At 33.0% G+C, this 15,565-nt stretch overlaps 1 protein-coding gene across 1 annotated transcript in view; it reads left to right on the top strand.

Annotated features, from left to right (window-relative positions):
* Nucleotides 1–8,007: 8,007 nt before the first annotated feature.
* Nucleotides 8,008–15,565, top strand: part of LOC148953151 (vitelline membrane outer layer protein 1 homolog) — a 33,286-nt gene continuing 25,728 nt past the window's right edge. The window contains exons 1-2 of the mRNA XM_089087884.1: nucleotides 8,008–8,079; nucleotides 8,477–8,672. Of these exons, the coding sequence (XP_088944010.1) occupies nucleotides 8,008–8,079; nucleotides 8,477–8,672 (268 nt within the window). The remainder of the gene's footprint in view (nucleotides 8,080–8,476; nucleotides 8,673–15,565) is intronic.

The following is a 15,565-nucleotide window of genomic DNA, read 5'->3' as shown; positions in this document are numbered from 1 at the left end:
TCTTTTCCCCTTTCCTAAGCACTTCTCAGTAAAACTTCAAGTTCTTTTAATTTTCAAACTATTTACACTCAATATAACACTATAATACATATACAACAAAAACGAAAAATATTTAAAGAGGGTGCCAACAAAATGAGTTATGCTCGAAAAGAAACAAACTCAAATAAAATTCTCAAATTTGAAAAGCTTGTTTTCTGTGGGGCAGGGGGGGTTATTTTCTGGAGTGGTATACCCCTAGAGCTGATTATTCAGTCCATTTGGAAATAAGGATGGTCGGGTAAACAAGAACTGATCACTTTGAACAAGTGCTTGACACACCAAGGATGGGCGGGTTAAGTTAGATGTTTTCTTTCTCCCTTAAATTGGCACATATCCAAGACGTTCTCCTCAACCACAACACCAGTTTTTTTTTTCTATGCTACGAGAGAACCTCTTCGTTCCCTGTTGTTTAACTTAATTTCCTTTGTCCGTGACACACTAGTCACACAAGAAATAACTGTAGAAGATGGTCGAGTAATCGAGTTACTATTGTATTTATGTATGGAGGGGCATAAAATAAGATCAAATAACACACCAATTCTTTCCTTATCATTTTTTTTTTATAATTTTATCTGTTCATGCGACATTTAAAAAAAAATAATCAAGAAATCTAACAAAAAGCCATGGTAATGATCCCCTGGTGTTGAAGAATTTCCAGAAGTCGTCACTTATTATTTTCGCCTCAATTGTAGAGTTGCCTTTGGATTTTTGAAGTTGTGGCATCAGTTTAGTGTCTTGTCTCCATGATCCAGGTTCTCACATATTTGTGTCGTTCTTCTCTATATTGTGCCGTGCTAACTTGAATAAAACATCAAAACTATCTTGGTTCATTCTGATAAAGTTACTTTAGTCCTCTTGTTCTGTATCGTGCAGAACGTTTAGTAATTGATCATGAGTGAAGCGATCTCTCATCTTGTACAACTCCTTGGACTAACGACGTTTCTATCTCTGTTTTTTTTCGCTTGAGCGCAACCAAAGTACATGCAAGAAAAGCCAAATCAGAATTATACTGCATTTCACACACGATAGACACTTCACTGCCCGACTCTGAACTGAAACTAAAAATCAGGAAGTGAGTTAAAATTAAAGTTTAAATTAGCTTTGGTCAAGATTGAAGGGTTGATTGAAGCACACGTCAATCGATCGACGGAAGCTTTTGATCAAAATGATTGACCATCTAGGGTGTCCTTTAGATTAATCCAAGTCAAAAGTATGGGAGGAGAACATAACACCAATGATAGAACAGATCTAGTAGTTATAATAGTTGTTTATCTTCCAGTATTAAGGCGGTAGCAGGCAGATATTGGTCGAGTTAAATCTAAATATTATAAAAAATATTTTCATATAAACGTAGATGCTTGAAGGCGAATGTCATAGGCAGCGCAATCGCGCTGCGTAAGTAAAGAACGATGTTGGCACAATGTATTTTTTTTTTTTTTTCTTTGGACCAGGGAACTTCGTATCGAAGGAGTTGTCGTAGAAACTTCGAAAAGGACTCATCGATTGGAAAATGGAGTGGCTTGTGCCCTTTTTAATAGTCGAAAGTGATTGGAAGGCAGAAATTAACATGAGTAGGGCTCAAAACCCCCATACCTTCCCAAGGCCTGAACATAATTTGCACTTTACTGAAAAAAATACAAATGAATGTGCAATGTCAGTTTAATATACATATACTGATATTTAGCAATCAAAATGTTAATATTATCTTATTTATTAAAGTAAAGGTACATTTATATTTTTTCAGTAAAGTGCGAATTATGTTCTGGCCTTGGGAAGGCATGGGGGTTTTGAGCCCTACTCATGTTAATTTCTGCTCGTTTCATTTTGACTCAGTTATTTATTGTAATTTCTGTTCGTTTTGGGTTTCATGTATTTATCGATGCTGATTTGTGGTAGTTTCACGCTTAGTAGATTATTCGATTTTATTTTTGCTCATTTTTGGTTTAATGGAGTTCTTTACTTTTCTTTGAAAAACTTATTTTGTGGAATTTCTTTTTAAATTAATCACTAAGGACGGTCAAGAAGGGGTTGAAAGAAACCAGTAAAAGGTAGGAGTAGAAAATTCAAACGATTCAATTTGTTGGCTCTAATAGCACCTTTAGCAAGTAGCTTAGTAGAAAAACTGAAACAAATAATTTTTGATCACTGATAGGAGGTGGGATAGTGTGCTCCATCTTACTTGACATTAATTAAAAAAAACAAGTTTTTTAAACTGAAAGTAAGGAGCGACATTAAAACTTAAAACGAACAGAAATTAGTCCGTATATGAAAGGGACTGTTCCCTCCTCAACGCTTCACTCTTTACGCTAAAATTTTTTATTGTTTTAAAAAATAAAGTTGTGAGACAGAGTCAAACTTTAGCGTAAAGAGCGAGGTGTTGAGGAGGGGACAGCCCCTGTCATATACGGACTAAGTTCTGTTCGTTTTAAGTTTTATTGTCGCTCCTTACTTTCAGTTTAAAAAACTTGTTTTTTTTAATTAATTTCTGATCGTTTTTTAGTTAATGCAGCTTTTATTTGTATAAAAATTTTACTTTTTCTTTTGCTAAATGGATGTCTTTACAAATTAACTTACGTAACTAACTTCTATATTCGTATATTTTTCTTCTGGCAAAAAATACAAAGTTGCAGATTTTTGCAGATATGAGCTTGAAACCTATGTAATAGGGTTTTCTGATACGCTGAATCTGACGGTGTGATTTTCATTAAAATTCTTTCACTTGTAGGGGATGTTTCCCCCCTCTTTAAAAAAGCAAGTAAATTTTCTCAGGCTCGTAGCCTTTGATGAGTAATACTAAACTTAATAAAATTTATATATTATTTTATATATATATAATTTTATAAAATAGTTGTTAAATAGCGAGGCGAGGCGTAAAGAGCGAGGCGTTGAGGAGGGGACAGCCCCCTTCATATACGGAATAATTTCTGTTCGTTTTAAGTTTTAACGTCGTTCCTTACTTTCAGTTAAAAAAACTTGTTTTTTTTATTTAATTTTTGAACGTTTTTGAATTAATGCAGGTTTTGATTGTGGCTCACCGTACATGAATAATTAAAACAAAATTTCATATTACTTGGTTAAATGGCTTTCTCGAAACTTGTTTAATTTTATTTACGAACGTTTTTATTAGTAATAAATATACGTAACTTAGAATTAACTTACGTAACGAACTTCTATATTCATAAATTTTTAACACGTATATTAGGGGGTTCGCCCCCTAGTCAATACCCTGCTCTTTAAACTATAGTTCGAATTTTTTTTCCAGTTCTTTAAAAATGACCTCTTAATCACAATCAGTTGATCAGTTGAAAAACTTGTTTTTTTTTATTTAATTCCTGATCTTTTTCTTTAATAATGCTGGGAAATCCGGCGCGCCCTTCCTAGCCATGGCCCTGCCCCCATGCAAACTTCCGTCATGGAAAGATGTCCCTTCCATATAGCCCCCAACCCTCTCCTTCCCCCACCTACCAGAAAAAATCTCCTCTGAAAAAGTCTGTATACTTCCCAATAACCAATACTATATGTTAACATTGATTAAAGTTCATAACTTTCAGCCCTCCCCCTGGGGACTTTGGGGGATCAAGTCATCCTAAAAGACATTTTTATCATATTTTCGACCATGCTGAACAAAATGGCTATCTCAAAATTTTGATCGGGTGACTTGGGGAAAAAAATAAGCGTGGGAGGGGGCCTAGTTGCCCTCCATTTTTTTTGGTCACTTAAAAAGGGCACCAGAACTTTTAATGTCCGTTCGACTGAGTCCTCCCACGATATTCTAGGACTACTGGGTCGATAAGATCACCCCTGGGGAAAAAAAAAACAACAAAAAAACAAACAAAAAAAAAAATAAAAACGCATACTGTTACGATATTCTGGCAAAAAATGCAAAATTAAACAATTTTTTTTATATGTTCATTAAACATCTACATTAGGGTTATCTGATACGCTGAATATGATGGTGTGATTTTCATTAAGGTTCTATAACTTTTAGGGGTCTTTCCCCCTTTTTTTGAAAATCAGCCAAATTTTCTCAGGCGCGTAACTTTTGATGGGTAGCTCTAAACTTGATGAAAAGTATATATTTGAAATCAGCATTGAAATCTGATTCTTTTGATATATCTATTGGTATCAAAAACCCGTTTTCTAGAGTTTCGGTTACCATTGAGCCGGGTCGCTCCTTACTTACAGTTCGTTACCACGAACTGTTTGATACTATAGTTGCCAGAGTCCTTGATAATGGAAAGTATTAAGCATACGAGCTTTATTGTACACAAACATTTTGTTGCTTGGTAAAACAAATATTTTCCTTTTACCACATGTGACCTTGACTTTGTGTACTTGAACTAAAGGGCAAATTCCCTGGGATTTAATTTATCTCTAATGATTTACAGAAATTTCTCTTTTTTAATTTCTCTGAAAAGCTATGGATTTTTTTTAATTTCACAACAATAAATAATTAAAAATTTGAGGTAACAAATCAAAAAGAAAGGATCCCAGGGATATATTGTAACAAGGTATATCCCTTTGCTGTTTTTGAGCAACGGAAGAAGCCTTATTTGCTTTCGAATGATTTACCTGGTCTGTCCTTTCTGAAATGACACAGTGGCACCCTATTCTTTTCATTAGACTGCTTGATAATAAGCATTAGTCAAAGGATATAATTTCCAAACCGAGACACCTTAAATTGTATAAATTTTGCAAAATATCATGGTCTCGAGCATATTAAACAAAAAAAACATAGATTTCAAATAGCTAAAAAAGGATTAAAAAACGAGACGAATTCAGCAAACGTAAAATAACACTACGATATTTCCACACTTAGGCTACACCTATAATGTTATAGAATTAAATAGAATCTCATAGAGCCTAGAAAATTTTCGTCTTTTAGTGCATCAGCAGGAATCATTTAATCTCAAAACTACTGATAAACGTGTGAAAAAGTATTGTGGAAATAGTCAAATCATTATAGGTAATGAACAACTAGGTCTTGTCCCGTTCTGCTAGGACTGCTAGTTCGATACGATCATCCGTAGGGAGAACAAAACAAAAAAATTGATGTTTCCTGGCCAACAAATTTAGAAAACTCCAGATTTTTGAAGAAAGGAGCTTGAAAATTCTGCTATGCTGAATGCTGAAGGTTCGCTGCTATGCTGAATGCTGAAGGTTCGCTGCTATGCTGAATCTAATCGCATGATTTTCACTAAGATTGCTTGATTTTTTGGGGTATTTTCCCTCTTTTAAAGATTCAGACAAATTTTTCATGCTCGTAACCTTTGATGGCTAACAATAAACGCATCGAATTTTATATATTTGGCAACAGCATAAATGGTCAATTGTTTTAATGTGGTAATTGTTATCTAATTGCCTTTTTTTAGAGTTTTGGTTAGTACTGGCCTGAGTCACTCCTTAGTTATAGTTTGTTACCACGAACTGTTTAAACCAACATTGCCTCCGCACCTTCGTAAACAAGTATTAGATCGGGAAATAAAATCAAAAATATCATGGTAAGAAGAAGTTAAGTGACAATTCTATGTACATGCATGAAATCCAGACCGGCCTAACTCCTCCAAAGTTGATAACTGACGATATTTACTATCAAGAGATGGACGAAAACTAATTTGCGACCCATCATTTCCAGTATCCGTCAACAAATAATCATCAACATTAAACGGATTATTTTGCAAATCACTCAATCTTCCACTTAAACTACTACTCATATCAACTTACGCAAAAAAAAATCCTATAATTCATCCCTTTTCCGCGCTCAAACGGGCCGATATTTATACTCATAAGAAATAAAAAAATAAACAACAAAATAAAAATATAAATAAAGAGTAATATAGAACATCTTAACGAGATAAACACTACCAAACTACTCATAAACAACAAACTAAACGCAATCTGAAAGCGAGTTAATTCGACGAGCAGCTCGCTCACCCGGAAGCATTGCGAGAACCTGGTCACGATCTGACCATACATCTTTCACGCCAAACTTGTCTCTCGCGGCTCTCGAGATATCGCGACGGCGCTTGGTTAGAGACTCATGGTAAGACAAAAAAATTTTCGAACCAGCCAATTATGATTTACTCGCAAACACTTTACGGATCGTCTCACAGGCATAAAATCTCACGAACACTGGTGCAACTTTATCGTTTGCCGATCCTGGATTATTCAATTTCAACCTGTAAACCATAGCAAAATCACAATAAGAGATACCGGAAAGCCCCAGCTTTTGCGAGGCTATATTCAGAATGGTCGACTTCAAGTCAACACCCGGCTGCTGCTTAATACCATGAAAAACTAGAGTTTCAAGCTGTTTTTCTTGCTCATAATAATCAATTTTCACTTCTAATTTTGCAATTCGGTTCTCTAAATTTTCAACCAGTCCTTTGATATTCTTTACTGATACCAACAATTGTTCTAGCTTCGGATTTAACTCAAGCGACACTGACGAGTATATTTCACTCACGATAGTCTCAACAGAAGTTTTCAGAGTTCGGTCGTTCCCGCATTTATCTTGAACTTGCTTAGTAATCGCACTCATCATTGATTCTTTTGTCTTAGCGATTTCTTCTTCAGTTGCGACTGTTTTAACTAGCACATCCGTGGTAGATGGTTCAGAAGAAACTGCTCTCGGCGATGCGAAAGTTTTGGAAGCCGTCTTATAAATGTCCGGGTTTTGGTTAACCTCTTTAAACGCACTTCCAACATTTTTATCAGTTTTTGTAGATGCTTCGCGGTAATTGTCCTCAAACGAGATGAGACTATTCTCCGTTAGGCGCGACTCTGTGTGATCTCCATACGCAAAAACTAAGTAGTTGAAGATTCCTTTTTTATCCTTTGAAACTTGGATAATTCTTACGGGCCACAGCGGGAATCTTTTGAAATTCGCTAACGCAAGCTGGAACTGTTGGAATTTTGACATTTCTTCGCTACTACGAGAAAAACCAAAAAATAAAAAAAAAATCAACTTATCTTTCAGTGGGCAGGCCCACGGCAGCATTGGTAATCAGCAATTGACGGCTGGCCCGGTGGTCCGCGGAACCTGCTTTGTTATTCACCACCGTACTCTGGCATCCTTAATCAGCTAATCCAAAGTAATTCGAACGCCACACAAATAATAGGACGATCTGTTGATTGCTACCGTAATATAAGTCCTTTTTCTTTTCACAAAACGTGAATTAATTCACTTATTGCGAAACTGTCCACTGTAATTTATTCTAAATTTAATCTGGCTTAAAAACAAAACAGATGTTTACAGGTCAGATGCCAAACGAGAATTTTCTATGTTGGAATTTGTCGATATATCGATATATATATATATATATATATATATATATATATATATATATATATATATATATATATATATATATATATATATATATATATATATATATATATATATATATATATATATATATATCCAATATATATCTGAAGTACAACCCATGGGTCATGGTTACTTCAATACTCCACGAGGCCTTTAGACCAGATGCCTAGTTACCATTAATATTGAACAGCTTTAATAGAATTGAATTATTATTCTTTTGAATTTGATCGTCGTATCATTGTTAGTTCTATTTATGGTTCTGAAACAGAACAATAGTGAATTTTGTTTATTTGCACTAAGTTTTTGCAAACTGTCATAGCCCTAAATCTTTCAATCTCATACAATTAGTTATGTGGGTCACAGATATCTCAACATTGACAGCCAACTAGCCTATTAAGAGTAGTAAAATTGATTTCTAATGAAACTGTGAATCCCTTCTCTGCTGACAAATGCTCTTCGGACGACGCTCTGGGTCTTATCAAAATCGTAAAAGGTTAAATAAGGTTTGAAGTGAGCCTGAAACTGCAGATCCTACCAATATTGCAAAAAAGTCACTGGAACGTCTCGTTTAAAGAAGTTGAAAGGGAATTCTTTTAAATCAGAACCTTACGGCTTAGGATAGAGTTATCTAATATAGGATGCAGAATACAAATAAATTAATTGGAGCTGAAACAACAATACTTTTGCATATGATTTCTGGTCTTAGGAAGGTAATTATGATAAAACAGACATAGACAGGAAGTCTTGGATATGGTTACATCGCTTAGGATTTCATAACTTTTAGAAAAAGGTTACATTTTATTTGTAGATTTGAATTACCCCATCAGATTTTTTGCCTCCAGTCACACTTGGCACTCCCGACCGAAGGCAAAGAATCAGGAGAGCGGTACCAGCTGAATGCAGAGGAATCGTCTGCATGCGAAAGAAGTTTTTTTTAAGTTTTTTTAATTATCTTCACTGAATAAATGCCTCTTAAATTAAAAATAAGTTTTATTGAATTTACATTAATTCTTAGATTCAATATCATCAGAATAAAAGATGTAGATACAAATTTATCACTTATTATATTCTGGGAAGTAATTTCGGCTCAGACTTTTATTTTTTTAGGTTGAACCAAACAGAGGCTTGTTAGAAGATGACACAGCCGTGAATTCTATTTGTATTCCCTGCATTTCAGAGGACGATCCATCAAGTTTGACATTTAAATGTTCAGGTGAAGGAAGCCGTGGCATTGACGTAGGCTATTTTCCTTGTCCGGTCGTAAATAGTATACAAACTTATCTAGCAGCATTTCAGCTAAAAGGTGATTTCCTTAATCTCATCTTATCCATAATAGGCTACAAATTCCTATTATTATTTTTTTACTACAATTATATTTTCATTTTTGTTCTTGCTTTTGTGATTTAAAAACACCATTTGGTCAGCATAACGAGGTCCAAGGAATGTTCTTTAATCACTGTAAATGTTGTAAGTCCTATAATTTCTTCTGGTCTTGACTAAGCAAAAACATTTAGATTTCAGTAGCTTCTTTTGGTGTTGGCTGATGGAAAACAGTCCTAGTTGGGTAACTATTGAAGATGTTATACCTGCTCTTATTTACTTAGGATTGGAAAACTCGTCTTCAACCACATATAAATGATGGAGCAATAAAAGATAACAAAAAAAAAATGTTTGCTTTAACATTTCGAAAAACAACAGAATGTAAGCTTGACCTAAAAGAAAAACAAAGAAAATCAAAAACTCAATCATTATTCAAGCAAATGAAACTGCTCGTCTCTGTCAAGACAGAGATATGACAAAATGACAGAAAAACTGCTAAACATACATGAAATACGTTTATGAATGTTTAATTAAAGATGAAATTCCAATGACCATTTATTTCGAAGTTAAAAAAAACAGGTGTTCAATTACTTGTTACTTTTTTGTGTGCAATTTGTGAAAATTTAGCTTAAGGGTAAAATTTGGTCTAGGTAATTTAGCCATGTGCCTAGGGCTCCTAATTTGTTGGGCCCCAAAAAATCGGCTTAATTTTTATAACTAAATTTATTTAAAAGGAAAACGTAATGCTCATTATCATATTGCATCGGAAGCACTAAGGTGTCCTTTTTACAAAGATATAGACCACACAGACAAAGATTGTACGCAGTAAAATTGGAGCTGTCATCCCCTTAAATATATACTAACCCCAACTGTCCTTCTAAAACGTCTTAGCTTAAAACGATTTAATCCAGGAATATATGCGTCATAGTTTTGTAAGTGAATGTTCCAATGCATAATTTTCTTTTCTGATTTGTTTTTTCATAAAATATGGTTTTTAGTATTTTTATCACCAAATGAATAAAAATTATGTTTCTTTTATAAGTATTTACATTAATTTTCCGTACCTTCTTCTTATATAATATAAAATACCACAAACTGTGATTTTGCTTGTGATTCTGATATTTTGTGATAATGTGATATTTTGTTTGTATTAAGATGGGTTCCACAAAAAATTAAGTGGAAATTAAAAAAAAAAAAATGAAATGAAAAGCAGATCTAGAAAAAGTGGCAAAACAGATGGAAAGATCGCTGGGCAAATTTGTAACTTTAGATGGGGAACAATTACAACAATCGGTATTTTTTTCAAAAGTTTCCAATGCTAAAACCGAGAAGCATAATTTGTGTCCGAAATTATTCTGCAAAAAGAACGGTAGGTAAAAAAGCAAGCAATTCCGTTTGTGAAGATAAAAGAAAAAGAGAAAATATAAATCTAGGATCGTCTCAAAGTAATAATGGAAAAACGAGTTTGGTACTGGTGCATTACACGGACACTTCTAAAAAGTCAAGTTTGGCTAATGAAAGAAAATAAAATAGGATGAATATATAATAGTTTCTAAACAAATTTGGGCTATATATTTGCACATTAAGGGGGGGGGGGTAAAGCATAGCATATATTAAATATGTGACCTAATCTAACCTAATTACCTCCCCCCATTAAACACCACAAAACAATCGTTTAAATATTGTAACTCATTGAGAAACAACGGCTCTGCAGTCATTTATGTATAGCGGTCTCTTGAGAATAGCTTGAAAGTAGTTTGACAGGTTTTTCGTGACTGGTTTCCTTGTAAAATATATAAAAGTGTCCGTATTACGCACCAGTACCAAGAGTTTTGTAAACAACATTGCCTTATGGCCAGAATACTTAACAGTAGAATGCTAATAATGAATTCTACGACTTTATGTTCCTTTCCGTGCTATTCTACGACTTTATGTTCCTTGGCACCTTTCCAAGGCAGATTACCAGACTGGTTATTGCTATTGATATCAATTGCACATGGAAACATTTCCAAAGTATGTACTTGACGATGGAGAAAAAGGGTTAAAGTGATTAGCAGTTAAGGTAACCTCAATGGCGTTTGAACAGTGTTGTCAGTTTAAAATAGAGTCTAACGTTATAGTATACTAGAAAGTTGATACTAAGAGAGATGTAGATGGCAAGAAAAGAATTTTAATAATGGATAGCTTTACTTCTTCGATGTGTTCTTTATAATACACAAGTGGCGTTTTAACAGTGTTGTCAGTTTAAAATAGAGTCTAAAGTTATAGTATACTACACAGTTGATGCTAAGAGAGATGTAGATAGCAATAAAAGAATTTTAATAATGGATAGCTTTACTTATTCGATGTGTTCTGTATAATACACAAGTGACGTTTTAACAGTGTTGTCAGTTTAAAATAGAGTCTAACGTTATAGTATACTAGAAAGTTGATACTAAGAGAGATGTAGATGGCAAGAAAAGAATTTTAATAATGGATAGCTTTACTTCTTCGATGTGTTCTGTATAATACACTAGTAGCTTTTTAACAGTGTTGTCCGTTTAAAATATAGCTTAACAATATAGTATGCTAGAGAGTTGACATTAAAACAGATGTAGATGGCTAGAAAAGAATTTTGATTATGGATAGCGCTGCTTTTTAAATTTGTTGTGCATAATACACAAGTTGCGTTTTTGAACAGTATTGTAATTTTAAAATAGAGTTTAATATTATAGTATACTCAAAAGTGTATACTAAGAGAGATGTTGATGGCAAGAAAAGAATTTTAATAATGGATAGCTTTACTTCTTCGACGTGTTCTGTATAATACACAAGTGGCGTTTGAACCGTGTTATCAGTTTAAAATATGGTCTAACGTTATAGTATACTAAAAAGTTGATACTAAGAGAGATGTAGATGGAAAGAAAAGAATTTTAATAAAGAAATTCAGAACAATCCATAGAAATCCTTACAGATCAAGTAGTGAGGTATACATGAGTATGAGCCATCATGGATCATAAGCACCAACAACCCTAACCACCAGGGACTTCAACCCTCCATAGGTCCCCAATCCCCAAACTCGAAGGGCGCCCCCTCCCTCCAAATTTTGCCCCCCCCCCCCTCCCCATTTTTTTTTTAGCATGATATATTTTTTCAACTTTTTTTGTACATGTCTTCGAATGAGATGAAACATACTTAAATTCAGTAGTGTTTTGTCATGGTTTACCTTTTCACAGTTGCATTCTCTTGATTTTCCAAAGTTAATTTTGGGTTTCTTTAATTGAAATGCAAGAGTTGGAATATTTCAGTAGTGTTTTGTCGTGGTTTACCTTGTCACAGTTACATTCTCTTAATTTCTCCAAGCTCATTTTGAGTTTTTTTGTTGAAATGCAAGAACTGGAATATTTCGGTTGTATTTTGCCGTGCTGTAATTTGTCATTGTTACTGTATATTGATTTTTTTCAAATTTCAGCTTGAATTTCTGTAATTGAAAATAAAGAGCTGGAATATTTAAGTACGGTTTTGTCTTCCTTTAACGTGTAAACGATACACGCTTTTGATTTTTCAAAGTTCATTTTGAATTTCTTTCGTTGAAATGAAAAAGTTGGATTATTTCTGTAGTGTTTTGTAGTTGTTTACCATGTCACAGTTACATTCTCTTGTTTTTTAAAAGTTCATTTTTAATTTCTTTCATGAAATGCAAGAGTTGGAATATTTCAGTAGTGTTTTATCGTGGTTTACCTTGTCACAGTTACATTCTCTTGATTTTTCAAAGTTCATATTGGATTTCTTTCCTTGAAATGCAAGAGTCTGAATATTTCAGTAGTGTTTTGTCGTGGTTTACCTTGTCATAGTTACATTCTCTTGATTTTTCAAAGTTCATTTTGGATTTCTTTCCCTGAAATGCAAGAGTTAGAATATTTCAGTAGTGTTTTGTCGTGGTTTACCTTGTCACAGTTACATTCTCTTGATTTTTCAAACGTTCATTTTTGGATTTCTTTGGTTGAAATGCAAGAGTTGCAATATTTCAGTAGTGTTTTGTTATGGTTTACCTTGTCACAGTTAACTTCTCTTGATTTTTCAAAGTTCAATTTGGATTTTTTCCCTTGAAATGAAAGAGTTGGAATATTTCACTAGTGTTTTGTCATGGTTTACCTTGTCACAGTAAAATTCTCCTGATTTTTCAAAGTTCATTTTGGATTTTTAAATTTTCTTAATTTTTCAAAATTCATTTAGAATTTCTTTCGTGAAATGCAAGAGTTGGAATATATCAGTAGTTTTTTTTTATGCTGGACCATATCAAAGTTAGAATCTCTTTATTTTTCAAAATTAAATTTTAATTTTTTCCTTGAAACTACCTAGTTGTAATACTTAAATAATGTTCTTTAATTTTTTAACTATTCACATATACAGTCTATTGATTTTTCATAGTTTTTATTGGATTTTTACATTCTCTTGATTTTTCAAAGTTCATCTTGAATTTCTTTCGTGAAATGCAAGAGTTGGACTATTTCAGTAGTGTTTTGTCGTGGTTTACCATGTCACAGTTAAATTTTCTTGATTTTTCAAAGTTCATTTTGAATTTCTTTCATGAAATGCAAGAGTTGGAATATTTCAGTAGTTTTTTACCGTGGTTTACCTTGTCACAGTTACATTCTCTTTATTTTTCAAAGTTCATTTTGGATTTCTTTCCTTGAAATGCAAGAGTTGGAATATTTCGGTAAAGATTTGTCGTGGTTTACCTTGTCACAGTTACATTCTCTTAATTTTTCAAAGTTAATTTTTGGATTTGTTTCGTTTAATTGCATGAGTTTTAATATGTCAGTAGTGTTTTGTTTTAGTTTACCTTGTCACAGTTACATACTCTTGATTTTTAAAAGTTCTTTTTGGATTTCCTTCATTGAAATGCAATATTTGGCATATTTTAGTAGTGTTTTGTTTTGGTTTACCTTGTAACAGTTACATACTCTTGATTTTTCAAAGTTCATTTTGGATTTTTACATTCTCTTGATTTTTCAAAGTTCATTTTTAATTTCTTTCATGATATGCAAGAGTTGGAATATTTCAGTAGTGTTTTGTCGTGGTTTACCATCTCACAGTTACATGCTCTTGATTTTCAAAGTTCATTTTGAATTTCTTTCGTGAAATACCAGAGTTGGAATATTTCAGGGCAGTTTTGTCGTGGTTTACCTTATCACAGTTACATTCTCTTGATTTTTCAAAGTTCATTTTGTATTTCTTTCGTGAAATGCAAGAGTTGGAATATTTCAGTAATTTTTTATAGGGGTTTACCTTGACACAATTACATTATATTAATTTTTCAAAGTTAATTTTGTATGTCTTTTCGTAAAATACAAGAATTTGAATTATTCAATCGTGTTTTGTCATTGCTTACCCTATCACAGTTATAATATCTTAATTTTTTAAAGGTTATTGCGAGTTTCTTTCCTTGAAATGCAAGTCATGGAATATTTAATTAGTGTTTTTTTGTGGTTTACCTTGTCACAGTTACATTCTCTTGAGTTTTCAAAGTTCATTTTTGTATTTCTATCGTTGAAATGCAAGAGTTGGAATATTTCAGTAGAGTTTTGTTATGGTTTACCTTGTCACAGTTACATTCTCTTGATTTTCAAAGTTCATTTTGGATTTCTTTCCTTGAAATGCAAGAGTTGGAATATTTCAGTAGTGTTTTGTCGTGGTTTACCTTGTCACAGTTACATTTTCTTGATTTTTCAAAGTTCATTTTGGATTTTTACACTCTTTTGATTTTTCAAAGTTCATTTTGAATTTCTTTCGTTGATATGCAAGAGTTGGAATATTTTAGTAGTGTCTTGTTGTGCCTTACCTTGTCACTGTTAGATTCTCTTGATTTTTCAAAGTTCATTTTGAATTTCTTTCGGTGAAATGGATGAGTTTGAATATTTCAGTAGTGTTTTGATGTGCCTTACCTTATCACAGTTTCATTCTCTTTATTTTTCAAAGTTCATTTTGAATTTCTTTCGTTAAATACAAGAGTTTGAATATTTCAGTAGTGTTTTGTCGTGGTTTACCATATCACTGTTACATGCTCTTGATTTTTCAAAGTTCATTTTGAATTTCTTTCGTGAAATGCAAGTTCTAATATTTCAGTAGTTTTTTATCGTGGTTTACCTTTTCACAGTTACATTCTCTTGATCTTTCAAAGTTCTTTTTGGATTTCTTTCCTTGAAATGCAAAAGTTGGAATATTTCAGAGCAGTTTTGTCGTGGTTTACCTTATCACAGTTACATTCTCTTGATTTTTCAAAGTTCATTTTGGATTTCTTTCCTTGAAATGTAAGAGTTGGAATATTTCAGTAGTGTTTTGTCGTTGTTTACCATGCCAGAGTTACATTCTCTTTATTTTTCAAAGCTCATGTTTGGATTTTTATCGTTGAAATGCAACAGTTGGAATATTTCAGTAGTGTTTTGTTATGGTTCACATTGTCACAGTTACATACTCTTGATTTTTCGAAGTTAATTATGAATTTATTTCGTGAAATGCAAAAGTTGGAATGTTTCAGTAGTGTTTTGTCCTGATTTGATTTGACACAGTTACATTCTCTTGATTTTTCAAAGTTCATTTTGTATTTCTTTCGTTGAAATGCAAGAGTCGGGTTGTCTCAGCTGTTGTTTGTCATGCATTTTATAGTATCAGACGCTTTCTCATGATATGAAAAAGTTTTTTCTTAATTTCAATCATTGAAGTGTATGGGTTTGAGTAAGTAACTAGTTGTACGTCGCATTTAAAATAGTAACGCATAAATTCTCATGATTTGCCAATTTCATTTTGAATTTCTTGCGTTGAAATGCAAGGGTTGGAATATTTCAGTAGTGTTTTGACGTGGTTTACCTTGTCACAGTTACATTCTCATGATTT

Source organism: Artemia sp. Qi Xiang Cuo, chromosome 4, assembly GCF_049724085.1.
Source record: "Artemia sp. Qi Xiang Cuo chromosome 4, ASM4972408v1, whole genome shotgun sequence".
In the NCBI taxonomy this organism is placed as follows: Eukaryota; Metazoa; Arthropoda; class Branchiopoda; order Anostraca; family Artemiidae; genus Artemia; species Artemia sp. Qi Xiang Cuo.
This window is presented reverse-complemented; position numbering and strand designations above follow the sequence as displayed.